At 46.1% G+C, this 15733-nt stretch overlaps 1 protein-coding gene and 1 long non-coding RNA gene across 2 annotated transcripts in view; one reads left to right on the top strand and one right to left on the bottom strand.

The window, feature by feature from the left end:
• The window catches only part of LOC147024474 (uncharacterized), a 35282-nt gene continuing 19549 nt past the window's right edge, over positions 1-15733 (bottom strand). Inside the window, exon 2 of the mRNA XM_085884436.1 lies at positions 1-1683. Within this exon, the coding sequence (XP_085740562.1) occupies positions 16-1677 (1662 nt within the window). The 5' untranslated portion in view covers positions 1678-1683 and the 3' untranslated portion in view covers positions 1-15. The remainder of the gene's footprint in view (positions 1684-15733) is intronic.
• Positions 2247-14302, top strand: LOC147024475 (uncharacterized). Its single transcript, XR_015059051.1, has 4 exons — positions 2247-2478; positions 6739-6791; positions 9165-9244; positions 9708-14302. It is a non-coding gene; the product is annotated as an uncharacterized LOC147024475 (long non-coding RNA).

Raw genomic sequence — 15733 nt, 5'->3', positions numbered from 1 at the left:
TCCACTAGAATGTAATTAAAAATGCTTTAGGCATTTGGCTTTGCGTTTGTGCTGCTCTGTGTGAGTTTCATGATGCAGGAACCAGCAGAAATCGCCCATCATGTTCGGGTTGTGCCGCCCTTGGTAACGCGTCTCCATGAGTGAAATCTCTTGTTGGAATCGCTCGCCGTGCTCGTCCGAGACTGCTCCCAAGTTGTCAGGGAAGAAGTTCAGGTGCTGGTGTAGGAAATGGATTTTCAGGGACATCCTGGAGCCAAGTTTCCTGAAGGACTCCAGCAGCTGCTGCACTATTTCTTCATAGTTGTCCGCGCGCTCGTTCCCTAAGAAGTTGTCCGTCACAGCTTTGAAGCTCCTCCACGCTGCCAGCTCTTTGGGGTTTAGAGTTGTCGGAAAAGTTTCGTCCTTCATAATCTGTCGGATTTGCGGTCCAACAAAGACACCAGCCTTGATCTTGGCCTCCGACAAGGTGTTGCCAAACTTTTCCTTGAGGTATAAAAACCCACGCCCATTCAGATCCATTGCCCGTACAAAACTTTTCATCAATCCGAGCTTTATGTGGAGTGGTGGAAGGAAAACCTTGGCTGGGTCGACAAGGGCGACATGCTTCACGTTGTGTCGACCAGGTACATGCTCTTTTCGCTCTTCCCAATCTTTCTTCGTCCAGTGATTCTTGTCGTCTCTGCTATCCCAGAGACAAAGGAAGCACATGTATTTCATGTAGCCTGACTGCAGCCCTAACAACAGCGCCACCACTTTCAAGTCTCCGCAGATGTGCCAGTTGAAGTCATTGTACTTGATGGAATCAAGCAGCTGCCGCATAGTCTCATAGGTCTCTGTCATGCCGAATGCGTGAGCCAGTGGGACTGATGGTTTCTCGTTGCCATTGTGGAGCAAAACAGCCTTCAAGCTGTTCTTCCCCGAGTCGATGAAGAGGCGCCAGTCTGCAGGATCGTGATCACACCCAAGTTCTTTCAACAGACCGTTGATGTCACTGCAGAATGTCATCGTGTCTTCCATCTCAAAGAACTCAGCCATGTCTCTGTGACGTGCTCTGAACAAGGATATCTTGGTGTTAGGTTCAAGTAGATTCCACTGCTGCAGCCTTGATCCAAGCAGCTCTGCCTTTGCCTTTGACAGCGAGAGATCTCTTACAAGATCATTTAAGTCTCCCTGGTTCAGAAGGTGTGATTCTTGAGTGTCGGGTTCAAAAGGTTCATCATCACCATCCTCTTCACCACTGCTTACAGCTATGTTCTGATCAGCTGGAGGTGTTGGAACGGGGTTCTCGTCATCATGAGGCACAGGTTTACGAGCAGAGACGCAGTCAGCGTACTTGATGTGACCTTTATTCTTCTTGTTGAAGCCGGCGATGCTTGTGCAGCAGAAATAACAATCATCATGATGATTCTGCGGCTCACGCCATATCATGGGCACCGCAAATGGCATGCTCGCGCGCTTGCCCACCAACCACTGAGTCAAGGTTGTGTGACAGCTTGTGCAGCAGATGTGTGGTGCCCAGCTCTGTTCTTGGTCCCCCACCTTACACCCGAAGTAGTGAAAGTAGGCGACCTTCATTTTCACTGCTGTAGATATACTTCGCTGTTGATCTTTTTTGGTATACCGACCACAGACATAACAGAAGTTGTCAGGATGATTGGTACAGGAACGTCTACTCATCTTTATCTGAAAGAAAGAAATATAACACAAGTTAACAACAATTGTACGAAATAGACATGTTAAAGACAAATGTAAATTTCATTGAAATCCTGACTTCTAGGCAATGGGAATATTTCTGTTCCTGAAAATCCTGACGTGATACAGCAAAACGGTTATGATTTTTGAAATCAGCGTACCCAAATTAGTCTTAATCACTTTACACATCTCCAGTAAAAAAATTTTGTTGTTCAGTGTAATTTATGGCAAACCTGATACATCACAATGACGTCATATTCGTTTTTATGACGTCATCATTAAGAGGACGAGGATCTTCGCTCATTTGAGCTTGTTTCTCGACAGTGTCTGAGGCTCATGGATAAGATCGTTTATCACATGTAAGGCCCAAGGACACGAGACAATGTACAAATCAATATTCTGTACATAGTTCATGCGATTTAAGTCTGTCAATCCATCATGACCGAGGTGTGAAGAGGGGAAAACCAGACATTATTATTGTTCGAGTCGCTAATCTTCTTCTTCCTCCTCTTCCTCTTCTTCTTCTTCTTCTTCTTCTTCTTCCATATGTAACACGTGGTTGCAGGAAGAATCATTTCCTGGGGGCGCAGCTGTGCCGGTGATGCAGTACCCCCTGTAGGTTGGAGCGGATCTTTAACTTCCATCAACTAATGCCGACAGATGGGACGCCTAGTTTAACGTGGATCCGATCGAGGCACGGCACACCCATCGATGAATGCTCGACCTGATGGATACACCCGGCTGAGGGCTGGGTCGACATTCGAACCCAGGCAGGATAGCTCAGAGGTGAGTACACCTCCCTGCAGGCTATCCTGCCAGCCCTCCTGGATCTCCTTTACACACGGCAGCATATAGGTGAACAGTCGGCGAGCTATCGCCTGGATCGTGACCAAAATTTTAAAAAAAAAAAAATTCCTTTCATCTCTTCAGTCAAACGTCACGCTTGTCATCCCGTTCGTGAAAGACTTGGACCAAAAATGTTGGTCAGGCCTCAGGCGGATTAAATGGAGGCCAAAAGGTGTGAATGAATTGGTGCTGTTAAAGTACGACTCGTCGTGGAGTCAAGACTCAGGAATGCAAAGACGTCCGCCCACGTGTCCTCAGGGCTCGTTACACGATACATGTGACGTTTTTTTTTTTGGGGGGGGGGTGTTTCCGGAAACGTCACGGAGGGGAGAGTGCCACAGTCACGTGACGCCATCAAGCAAGTGTCCAACATGGAGCTTCAGGTTAAATACTTTGAAATTCTGTGAGAATAAACTCATCGTTGGGAATAAATATAATATGTGGATTATAAACATTTCACAATTGTCTTGAACCTTACCAGATATCATGATTGTGCACTGAATAAATCATTTCGGCTAGATTGTGGGTCATTGTGGAAGGGAAGGCTTTTCTGGAGGGGCCAGGTATTTTGGAAGGTAGGGAGGACAGGAGGGGTGGGGAATTTTGAAAGAGTGGGGGAGGGGGTATTTTGGAGCAGTAGAAGTGGGGGTATTTTGGAGTCGTATGAGTGGGGGGTATTTTGGAGGAGTAGGATGAGGGGGGTGTTTTGAAGGAATAGGAGGGGGGGTGGTATTTTGGAGAAGTAGGAGGGGGATATTTTGGAGAAGTAGGAGGGGGTATTTTGGCAGAAGTAGGAGGAGGATATTTTGGAGGAGTAGGAGGGGAGGTTATTTTGGAGGAGTTGGAGGAGGGGTATTTTGGCAGAGTAGGAGGACGTCTTTTGGAGGAGTAGGAGGAGGGGTATTTTGGAGTGCAAGGAGGAGTGGGGGGTATTTTCGAGGAGGAGTAGGAGTGGGAGTATTTTTGAGTAGGAGGAGGGGGTATTGTGGAGGAATAGGAGGGGGGAGGATGACTGAGGAAAGTGCTCTCACTGTGAAGGACGCATTTTATGCCATGCTCGAGTCTGTGGTTGATCAGTGCCCTAGGTGAGATTTTAATGCATCGACTGGCACCAATAGGGATGGTTATGAGACATGTGTTGGTTCCCATGGGTCTGGAACTGTGAACCAGAATAGCACTAAGTTCCTTAACTTTGTAAGAACTCGTGGACTTTGGGTGGCTAGTTCATGGTTTCAGTGCCCAAAGGCTCCTCACTGGAATTGGTATTCCAACGCTAGTAGTGTGGCAAAGGAGATTGATCATGTGCTCATTGATGGTCACTGGAGGATGATCCAGAACTGCAGGGTCTACCAGAGTGCTCAGATCCTCAATACCGACCATAGGCTTGTTGTAGGAACTCTGAAGTTGCAGTTCAGTTCTGGGAGAATGGTACCATCCCAGCCTCGGCTGGATATTGATAAGCTCAATAATGAGAGGATAGCTGAGGAGTTTTCAAATGAGCTGATTGTGGATTTGGGGGGTCTGGTTGCTTTGGGGAAACCTGAAGAGTTGTGGAGCGCCTTCAAGACCACCATCCCTGATGTTGCCGGTGGATGTCCTGGAACGCAGCGCAGGGCGAAGAAGAATCTGTCTCTCAAGGGACACTGGATACCATTGATCAGAGTCACAGGGCCAGGTTTAATGGCACAGCTGAGCTGTTCAGGGAATTGAAGTGTAAAACCGGACGTGCGTGCGCTGAGGAAGGACAAGGAGGCGTATGTGTGAGAAATCTGTGAGGGGATAGAGCATCACCTGTGGTCAAGTGATTCTCGTCCTGCTTACAGGGGAATTAGTACATTGCGTTCTTCCAAGCCCATCCCTCGGTGTACTGCAGTTCGAGCAGAGGGTGTTGGGATCTTGACAGAGGAGTCCGAAGTGAAGGCCCGCTGGTCCAGTTACTTTGAGCGGCTGCACCAGACTGACCCATCAGCTGTTGAGTTGGATGTCAGGGGTGTTACTATCCCTATTGCTGACCCTCCAATAAATTGTAATCCACCTTCATTTGTGGAAATACTGGTTGCTGTGAACCGGTTGAAATGCGGTAAATCTGTGCCATCCATGCTGAACTTCTCAAGGCTGATGGAAATTCTGTACTCGTGTTGTTGCATGCAATTCTGTGCTCAGCCTGGAAAACAGGCATCATTCCAACTGACTGGAAGAGGGGCCTTGTTGTCCCTCTCTGGAAAGGGAAGTGTGATCGCCAGGACTGCAAGAACTACCGAGGGGTGACGCTGCTCTCAGTGCTGGATAAGGACTTTGCTCAGATAATTATTGATGGGTTTCGCCACCATCTGTTTGAGCACCAGCATCCAGAGCAGTCAGGCTTTCACCAACGAGGTCAACAATTGATCGTACCGTTCCTCTTCAGGTCCTCACCGAATGCAGAAGAGAGTTTCGGCAGGGGCTGCTTGCAGCCTACATTGATCTCTGCAAAGCGTTCAATTCAGTGAATCGGGATGCACTCGGGATGATTCTTGGTCTTCGTGGGGTGCCACCAAAACTGATCAATCTGATGTCTGATCTATACTCTGGTCGTGAGAGTGCTGTGAAATGTTGTGGTTCCATCTTTGACATATTTCCAGTTGTTACTGGAGTTTGTCAGGGGTGTGCACTAACCCTCACACTTTTCAGCACTTGTATGGACTGGATTCTGGGGAAAATGTTAGAGAGATCAACCTGCGGTGCATCGTTTGGGAATGTCAAGATCTCTGACCTTAATTTCACAGACAATGCAGCCACCTTTGCGGAGACTCTGGATATCCTTTTGGGGGCCCTCAAGGTGCTGAATGAGGAATCGGAGCCGCTGGGATTACTGGTTTCCTGGGTCAAAACTGAGATTCAGGCTTTCAATGACATCTTGGATGTCGCTATCTTGTCTGTACCTTTGTGTGGTGAGAATGTTGAGGTCACGGAGAGATTCACTTATCTTGGCAGTGATATTCATGTCTCTGCTGGCTTTGAGTCAGAGGTCAATAGACGTCTGGGTCGAGCCTGGCGAGTCATGGATTCCCTGGATCATGGGACGTGGTGCTGTCGGTATCTGTGCAGGAGGACGGAAGTCTGAGTCTTCAAGTCCTTAGTGCTTCCGTTCTTGCTCTATGGGTGCGAGACTTGGACTCTGATCAGGGATGTGAGACGGAGACTTAATTCCTTTGGTACCAGGTGTCTTCACAGAATCCTGTCACTGGTCGGACTTTGTGTCCAACGAGCGGTTGCTGAGAGAGACTCAAATGAGATTTGTTGTCTGCATAGTCCGTGAGCGTCAGCTGCGCCTGTATGAACATGTGCCTCATTTTTCTGACGCTGATCCTGCTCACCAGATTCTCTCAGCGAGGGAGCCTCGTGAGTGGAGGAGGCCTGTGGGGCGACCATGTGACTTGTGGTTGCAGCAGGTTCATCACCATCTCAAGGAGATGGGGATGGGCCAGGCATCTTCCTGGGGGATGGCCAGACGGAGGCCCCTGGAGTACCGGCAGAAAGTGGACGCAGCGACGCGCTGCTCCGACACATGTCTCACTAATCAAATCTATTTCTCACCCTTCATTTTGCTTATCTTATTAATTGTTCAGCATCTGTCTTGTGATACTTAATTGTTCAGAGCACACTTTATAAATCACTGTTATTATGATTATTGAAACCTTATATGACTTTTGTGTGTGGAAACTATTCCCAGGATGAGCTGTTTTATTTGCTCTGACCGAGCGTGTATCACAGAAGTTACACACACACACACACACACACACACACACACACACACACACACACACACACACACACACACACACACACACACACACACACACACACATTGCGGCACACATATTGCTGGTTGTTTTTTTCCCTTTATTCCCACTGGATATTCCCAGCTGCCTTTGGCCTTGCTGACCAGATCCTTGTCTGGCCCACTATTCTGGCTTATCATGGCCCATAGGACTGTCAAAAGAGCAGGCGACGCCTAGGGCGTCTGCCGACAGCCGCCCTGTTTTAACCATCGCAACTTTGCTGGTTTTGCTGTTATAACACAAAGTATACGTTCTTTTTGTTTAGCTTGAATCTTTTTTCCACTTTAATTTCTGAAGGTCCATGTTGTTTTGGTTTTTTTTTTTTTGGCACTTTGTTATTTATAATCTCTATTCCCTTGTCACTACTTTATTTTTACAGATTTTACAGATCAAAGGATCATATAGTGGAGGCTACACAACAGGATATATAAGGTACGACATGTAGGATAAGCACATCAGAATACATGTGTACTTTTAAAAAAACATAGGGGAAATACCCTGGGCGCTCACCTGGTAGTGACTGGATAAGATAACCAGGGAACCACTGGTAGGCATGGATGACCCATAAAATATATAATTGAGAAGAAAGTAAATACCTATCGATTTTCTTTTTAATGCAATGAACAAACTTTGGTACATCACAGGTGATAAGGGTTGTGGTCAAGTTTTATCGAAATTGTGTGTGTGGTTTCAGAAAGGAAAGCAAATACATATTTTGGGGGCAACCCCTCTATAGACCGCAAACACTTCAATTTTTGTAATATTTTGAACAAACTTTCATACATAATGGGTGATGAAGGTTCTGGTGAGGTTTCATCAGAATTGTGTATGTAGTTTCAGAGAAGAAAGCAAATACATATTTTGGAGGGCAACTCCCCTTACACCCTCTTAAAGCCCAATTTTTCAAATGTCATGAACAAACTTTGGTACACCATGGGTGATGAAGGTGGTAGTAAAGTTTCATCAAAATCGTATGTATAGTTTCGGAGAACAAGTTGAAAGTATTTTTGGATGGACAGACAGACTGACAGACGGACGACGTGCCATCCCATAAGCTCCCCGGCACTACGTTCCAGGTGAGCTAATAAACTTGATTTTATTTTGTGCACAAAATCTATGCTCACTGAAGAATGAGGTGGTGTCGGGTAGAAGGCCAATACACAGAGTGAGAGAGAGAGAGAGAGAGACAGAGACAGAGACAGAGACAGAGACAGAGACAGAGAGAGAGAGAGAGAGAGAGAGAGAGAGAGAGAGAGAGAGAGAGAGAGAGAGAGAGAGAGAGAGAGAGAGAGAGAGAGAGAGAGAGAGAGAGAGAGAGAGAGAGAGAGAGAGAGAGAGAGACACACAGAGAGAGAGAGAGAGAGAGACACAGAGAGAGAGAGACAGAGAGAGACAGAGAGAGACAGAGAGAGACACAGAGAGACACAGAGAGACACAGAGAGACACAGAGAGACACAGAGAGACACAGAGAGACACAGAGAGACACAGAGAGACACAGAGAGACACAGAGAGACACAGAGAGACACAGAGAGACACAGAGAGACACAGAGAGACACAGAGACGCCATCAGGCCAACTCAAGCAAGTAAATAAACAAGCAGGAATAGAAGGGGGCGGGGGGAGAAAGAGAGGGAGAGAGACACACAGATACGCATGCAGAGGAAACTAGGAGAGCACTCGGTAGAGCGCATACCTCCGAGACGTAATGCCTGATCCACGAGAACACATCCGGCTCAATCAATACATTTTTGAAATATCATGCTTCATATCGGTTTTGGTGGCGGAGATAATCAAAATAAAAGTAAAAATAAATCCAAGACAAATGAGCATCGATATATGTCACTAATACATTATGTGTTGAAAACTACAAAGCAATTGGCAAGTCTTTGGCTAACAAGTAGGGGTTGCTGGAAGAACACTGCATCGTGGATGGGCTGGGGAGGGTTGGAAGACTGAAAGAACAGAGGGAGAAAGACAAGAAGAGAGGTGGTAGAAAATAGTGGCCAACAACCTGTCTGTGATTAAAAGGCAGCAGGCCTTGTGTTTCTGTTTCCATATGGGTGATGCCAACGATGTTGAGAGCCTTGGATTTCACAGCATTCAGAAGTAAAAGGTGTGATGTGTGAGCATGAGTCTAGTGGGGAAAGCATTACTCCACTTAGCTACGGACAAAAGCCTTGTAGGGGTTTTGTGAGAATTTGAGATTTGTCAAGAAAGGACTTCACACGATAAAGAATATTCAATCTGTGGCTGCCTTTAGAAGCTAGCTTTGATATATGGTCTACTCAGAATAGGTCACGTCTGACAGTGAAGCACAAGCGTTGGAGGGAATGAACCTCTTCTTTCAGTTGATCATGGAAGTAGACAGGTCTGTTTACGAGATTAACTTTTTGGAGAGACAAGATGAGAATGTGAGAGTTGTTCTTCTTGGCTGGAGAAGCAGCGATGCTGCTGATGCAGTGCCCCCTGTAGGTTGGAGCATAAATTTGGAATTTGGCAATGGTGCTGGCGATAGCTCACCAACTCTTGGCAAAGGATCCCGTGGGATATTTAACGTCCACCAACTAATGCTTACAGATGGAACACCCAGTTTGACATCTATCCTAGAATCCACACACATTGATGTCCCACCCTGCCTGTGAAACACCAAGGTAACAGTTTATAGCTGGCCTGAGATTTGAACCTAGATTCGACGGTTCAGAGGTGAGTGTGCATTAACCTCAATGCCACCCGCCAGCCCAATGTGAGGGTTGCCCTGATTGAATGACATGTTACATGTGTCAGACCAACATCTGATCCTTTTCAGCTCAGCAGAGAGGGAAGCAGCTGCTGCCTGTCATTGGAATGGGGTACCATTCGACGTAATTTGAAATCATCTGCAAAGAGGTAAACGTGATTTTTCGAGAGCCTCAGAGAGGTCATTTGATTTGGTCCACTCATGTTTTATTTTCACCGGAGGGGATTATAGGTTTGCTCACCGTCTGTCCACCTCTCCGTCTTTCTCACCTGTGTTTTTTTCAGTCTTTTTTTCGCCCCCCCCATACCCCATATTCTTTCGCATATTCAACTGAAACTTTGTGCATGGCTTTATTATGATAACTTGCAGAAGAAGTTTGAGTTTCAGGGCATTTCATCAATTTTTCATTAAGTTATTCCCATTTTGGACTTATAAATTATCTTGTCAGTTGGCGACATGTATTGCAAAGCAATTCTTGCTCTTGTTTTATTTGCATCTCCTTGGTAGAATTTTAAAGAATTTCATTGTCAACTTTCACTGTTATGCTGATGATACCCAGAAGTACCTGTCGACTGAACCTGCTGATGTGCTCCATGTGACTTGTGGTTGCAGCAGGTTCATCACCATCTCAAGGAGATGGGGATGGGCCAGGCATCTGCCTGGGGGATGACCAGACAGAGGCCCCTGGAGTACCGGCAGAAAGTGGACGCAGCGACGCGCTGCTCCGACACATGTCTCACTAATGAAATACTAATACGAGGGAGTCTGCAACTCTCAATTGCTTCGTGTCTAAAATTCAAACTTGGATGTCCATGAACTCGGTGTTGCCAAGTCTGGCACCTTCTCGGTGTTACTATGAAACCAACACTTTCCTAGATTACACACATTTCTGAAATATTTAAACAAATTTTCTTCCATCTGCATTATTTCAAAAATCCACTCGGGGGTGAGGGGATTTGGAACATATTCAAATAACTGAAACTCTCCTTCTCGCTCGCATGACGTCGTACTGTAACTCACTTATCAAGATTGCCAACTCTCAAGCGCTTACAATACATTCAAAACATTGCTGCCAGGATCGTAATTTTGATCGCATCACTCCAATTGTCAAAACAATTCACCGGCACCCTGTACGCCAACATATATATATTAGAATTTTTCTGGTACATTGTAAAATGAAACAGAAATTGGCTCCTCCCTACATTTCAGACCTCATCAAACCTCACTCCCCTGCACTGCAAGAAAACGTTGATCAAACCTAATCACACCTTACACACGACTAATTCTTCTCCTGGTCATTCCTCACATAAGGATGAAGAGTTTTAAAAAACAAACAATTGAGCATCCAAGTAATGCTCCTCAACTTTGGAACATTAACCTTGTCTAAGCGGCTAGGGTGGCTGGCTTGGGATCTTAGGGTTCTGAGTTCGAGTCCTGTTGGCTGCTGGCTTAACTCCAGGTGCGGTTGACTCAGCCCGTCATCCTTCTGATGTTCGTGAAATGAGTACCAGTGAACTGGTATAGGGGCACAGCATCAGTGGCATAGTCATGCCACAACAAAATGACAGCTACCCAGCAGCCAAGCTGCCACATGCAAGAGGAAGAATAAAAAGCCATATCTAATGCGGCTTGTATTTCGTGTCTTAAAATTGTCAATTCACCTCCTCTCGGAAATTCGAACTTGGATGGCCATGAGCTTTCTTAAAATCAGTGCTGCTAACTCGTGGACTTTCTCAGTGCCACTATGGAACCAACACTTTTCTACATTACACATATTGCTAAAATATTGGAAAAATATGGGAAAAAATGGAATATGGGAGAATATGTGAGAAATATGGCTAAAATATGGGAGTAAATTGGATATGGGAGAAAATGTGAGAAATACGGTTAAAATATGGGAGAAAATGTGAGAAATACGGTTAAAATATGGGAGAAATATGGTGAAATTGTGGGAGAAATATGGCTAAAATATGGGATATGGGAGAAATATGTGCCCTGCATCACTTGATCACCCTTGCCATCTGCTCTCTCTTCCTCTTATGTGGTGACTTCAATTGTCATCACGCCAGTTGACTAGGTGTGGGTACCTCTCTCACCTGTCATGTCACCTCAGCAAAAGCTTTCTGCGACTCATTGGGACTGACTCAATCGGTCAACTTCCCGACCCGGATCTCAACAAATGGTACTCCATCTCTTCTGGATCTGATTTTGACAAATTTCCCTGACAATATCTGCTGCTCTTCCTCCGCTCCTATTGGTTCTTCTGACCACGTCCTTGTCAAAGTGGACATCTCTCTGGCTATTATCAGAGAACCACCTCACCGGCGTCGAGTCTGGCATTTCACTCAAGCCGACTGGCAGGGTCTCCAAGCAGCCATCAAACTTATAGACTGGTCTCCTATCACTACTTTCTCAAACATCAACTCATCCTGGGAATTATTTCAAAGAAACTTGCTCTCCCTCGTGCACAGATTTATCCCCTCTCGTGTTCAGGTGTCCTACCCTTCCTCCCGCCCTTGGTTCACTGAAACTTGTGGCAAGGCAGTTGTCCTGAAACAACTTGCCTTTGCTTCATGGAAAGCAAACCCAACTGAGGGCAATCTCAGTTCCTTCCACAAAGCTGGGAACAAGTGTGTATCTACCCTCAGGAGAGCCAGAAAACAACATCTTTCTCATCTCAAGTCTGAACCCTCAAACCTCTCTCCCTCCTCAAAATCCTGGTGGCGTTTAATAAAATCTGTTTCTGGTGTATGTTCCCCCTCCATCCCCTCCCTTACCTCAAATGGCCGCACTGCTGATACCGCATGTGAAAAAGCTGAATGCCTAAACTCGGTGTTTGCAGCTAAATATTGTGTCCTAAACCCATCACTTTCTCTACCCACCTTACCCAGTCGCACCCAACTGTCCCTGGACTCTGTGTCCTTTTCTCCTGACAAGGTGGAGAGCTTGCTGTCAAACCTCGACTCAGATTCTGCAACCGGTCCAGACGGCATCAGCCCACGTGTCCTCAAAGCCTGCTCTTCTGCTCTTGCTCACCCTCTCTCTGTTCTATTCACCCTCTCATTTGTTCAAGGTCATCTGCCATCTGCTTGGAAATCAGCAAACATCACTGCCCTGCATAAAAAAGGTGCAAAAACAGATCCCTGCAACTACAGACCAATCTGCCTTCTCCCAATCATCAGCAGGGTTATGGAATCCATCATCGCTTCAGACATGAAATCCTTCCTCTTCTCCAATGGCTTGATTTCCGATCATCAATTTGGTTCAGACCAGGTCACTCTACCCTGGATATGCTGCTTCTGCTCTCCCATCAATGGATGGAGGTCCTCAATGCCAGACAGGAAATCCGAGCCGTATCCCTGGACATATCACGTGCTTTTGACACAGTCTGGCACCCTGCCCTACTCACCAAACTCTCTTCCCATGGTATCCAAGGCCATCTCCACTCATGGCTCACAGACTTCCTCTCCTGTCGCAGTCAACATGTGGTCCTAAATGGAGTTCTTTCATCCCCTCTTCCTGTGCAGGCTGGACTTCCTCAAGGTAGCGTTCTGGGCCCTGTTCTTTTTCTGGTTTTCATCAATGATCTCTCCGACTCTCTGAAAAATCCTCTATATCTCTTTGCTGATGACTCCACCCTCTGCCGTACCATCTGTCATCCCTCAGACCAGCAAGCAGCAGCTTCTTCGCTCACTGCAGATCTGGATAAAATCACAAACTGGTCCAACACGTCGAACAAGTATTTCAATCCAGACAAATCTCACACTCTCACTATATCTCTTCGAAAGGACCGTTTAGAACCCCCCCCCCCCCATCCACTTTCTCAACAATCCTCTGGAAGAAGTCTTTTCTTTCAAGCTTCTGGGTCTCACTATCTGCCATGACCTTTCCTGGGAAAGTCAAATTTCCAACCTCTCCTCCAAAGCCAGTCGCCGACTGGGAATCCTCCGTCGTGCGAAGTCCTTCCTCGGTCCTCTTGAGCTCCTGACCACTTACAAAGCTTTTGTCCATAGCCTGATGGAGTATTGCTCTCCCCTCTGGGCTGGTGCTCCTGCCTCCCACCTTTCTCGGCTTCACGCTGTCGAAACCAGGGCATTTAGGATCATCGGCATCTCTTGCAATGAAGCTGAGTCTTTGGGCCTCTCACTCAATCACCGCAGGTTGGTCAGTGGTCTTTCTGTCTTCTACGGTCTCCTCTCCAGCCTCGCCCCCCTGCTGTCTCTGCGATTTGTCCCCACCACATTTCCACAGGGCACTCAAGGTCCATCAACAACCCCCTTCTGGTAAAACTACCAAAATCACGAATCACTGCTCATCTTCACCCTTTCATTCCTCTTTTTTCCCGCCTTTGGAATAAACTTCCTCACTCTATTCTTTCCCATTCTTCCCTCCAGCCTTCAAAACAGCTGTTCACCACCACCTCTTATCTTCCCCCATCCAAATCCTCGATCTTTTCTACCCCCGATAATCCACCCAAGCCCACTTCCTTCATTTTCCCCTGCTTTCCTTCCTGAAAGTCCCTGTAATGTCCATCTTCTCTTCCCCATGTTCCCCGTCCCATCCCTCTCCCTTCCACAGATCTCCTAATGTGTCTGTTCCCCACTGTTTTGTCCTTCCCACTCCCGCCCCTCTTGTCTCATGCCCCCTTGCTGTGCGTTGTGTGTTAGCTTTCATCCGAGCATCGACAAGGTATACAAAAAAAAATAAAAAAAATATTGGGAGAAACAGAATATGGGAGAATATGTGAGAAATATGGGAGCAAATGGGATAAGGGGACAAATATGGCTAAAATATGGGATGTGGCTAAAATATGGGAGAAAATGGAATATGGGAGAATATAGCTAAAATATGGGAGAAAATGGGATATGGGAAAAATATGGATAAATTATGGGAAAAATGGAATATGGGAGAATATGTCAGAAATCTGGGAGCAAATGGGATATGGGAGAAATATTGCTAAAATATGGGATATGGGAGAAATATTGGGAGAAAATGTAATATGTGAAGCATGTGAGAAGTATGGGAGAAGTATGGGAGAAATGGGATATGGGAGAAATATGGCTAAAATATGGAAGCTTCTGAGGTCAGCAGAATGGCTCTCAAATGACTCACAGTTGCTTATTATTAATTTTGCTTCTTCTTGCCTTCTCTTTCTTTGTATAATACTTTGAGATTTTACTTCAAAATAAAAAGTATGATTGAAGAAATCAATTGCTTCCTTGATTGATTGATAAACTAGCAAATACAACCCGTCGCTTCGCTGGGTGGGGGGGGGTATTAAGGAGGGGGGTCGAGAGAGAGGAGGCAGGAGGGAGGGGAAGCTCGGAAGGGATGGGGAGGGGAGGTTGGGAGAGCTATGCCTCACCAAACGTTGCTATACCATGGGAGGGGGGATGCGAGGAGGAGGTGAGAGAGATTGGGAAAGAGAGAGAAAGAGAGAGAGAGGGAGAGAGAGAGGGAGAGGGAGAGGGAGAGGGAGAGGGAGAGGGAGAGGGAGAGGGAGAGAGAGAGAGAGAGAGAGAGAGAGAGAGAGAGAGAGAGAGAGAGAGAGAGAGAGAGAGAGAGAGAGAGAGAGAGAGAGAGAGAGAGAGAGAGAGAGAGAGAGAGAGAGAGAGAGAGAGAGAGAGAGAGAGAGAGAAGGAGGAGAGAGAGAGAGAGAGAGAGAGAGAGAGAGAGAGAGAGAGAGAGAGAGAGAGAGAGAGAGAGAGAGAGAGAGAGAGAGAGAGAGAGAGAGAGAGAGAGAGAATGAAAAGAAAAAAAGAGAGAAAGGTGAGGGGTTGAGGTGGGGTTAGTAAAGAGAATTATATGTTCTGCTTGATGACCGAACACACACACAAAAAATAACTCGTGTCAGAACAGATGTACACACAACGACACAACAGACTTTGTAAAGTAATCTGCTCACACATCTACAAAAACTTTGATGTCCCAGTTCGAGAAAATTTATGGGAACATGAACCAAAAGCAATCACTGAAAACATGGAAGTACCTACCGCTCACGTATGAACTAATGATCCCATCGAGCGTGAACATCGATAACAAAGCGTTGCGACCAGATATCATACTTAGGTACAAAAAAAAGGCATTGCTTATTGAGGTGTTAATACCAGTGATTTTGAACTAAACGATGCAGAAATCAAGAAAATGAGCAAACACCAAGACCTCAAGAATGAAGTGAGGACATCCTGGAAAATGAAGAATGCCAAAGTTGGACCAATGAGAGCTGGACCAACAGGAATTGTGACAAAGAACCTCACAGAGATATTAAACATAGGGGCAATACCCCTGGGTGCTCACCTGTTAGTGGCTGGATAAGATAACCAGGGAACCACTGGTAGGCATGGATGACCCACAAAATATATAATTGAGAAGAAAGTAAAGTAAATACCTGTGGATTTATTTTAACACCATGAACAAACCTTGGTACATCATGGGTGATAAGGGTTGTGGTCAAGTTTCATCGAAATTGTGTGTGTGGTTTCAGAAAAGAAAGCAAATACATATTTTGGGGGCAACCCCCCCCCCTCCCCAACCTGTAGAACCCCTTAGACTGCAATTTTTTTATGTTGTGAACAAACTTTGGTACATCATGGGTGGTGAAGATGGTGGTCCAGTTTCATCGGAATTGCGTGTACTTT

The sequence above is a fragment of the Eptatretus burgeri genome, chromosome 6 (genome assembly GCF_056783735.1).
Source record: "Eptatretus burgeri isolate ZD-2024b chromosome 6, Ebu_testis_v1, whole genome shotgun sequence".
Lineage (NCBI taxonomy): Eukaryota > Metazoa > Chordata > Myxini > Myxiniformes > Myxinidae > Eptatretus > Eptatretus burgeri.
Note: the sequence above shows the minus strand (reverse complement) of the source record. Positions and strands in the feature narration are given on the sequence as shown.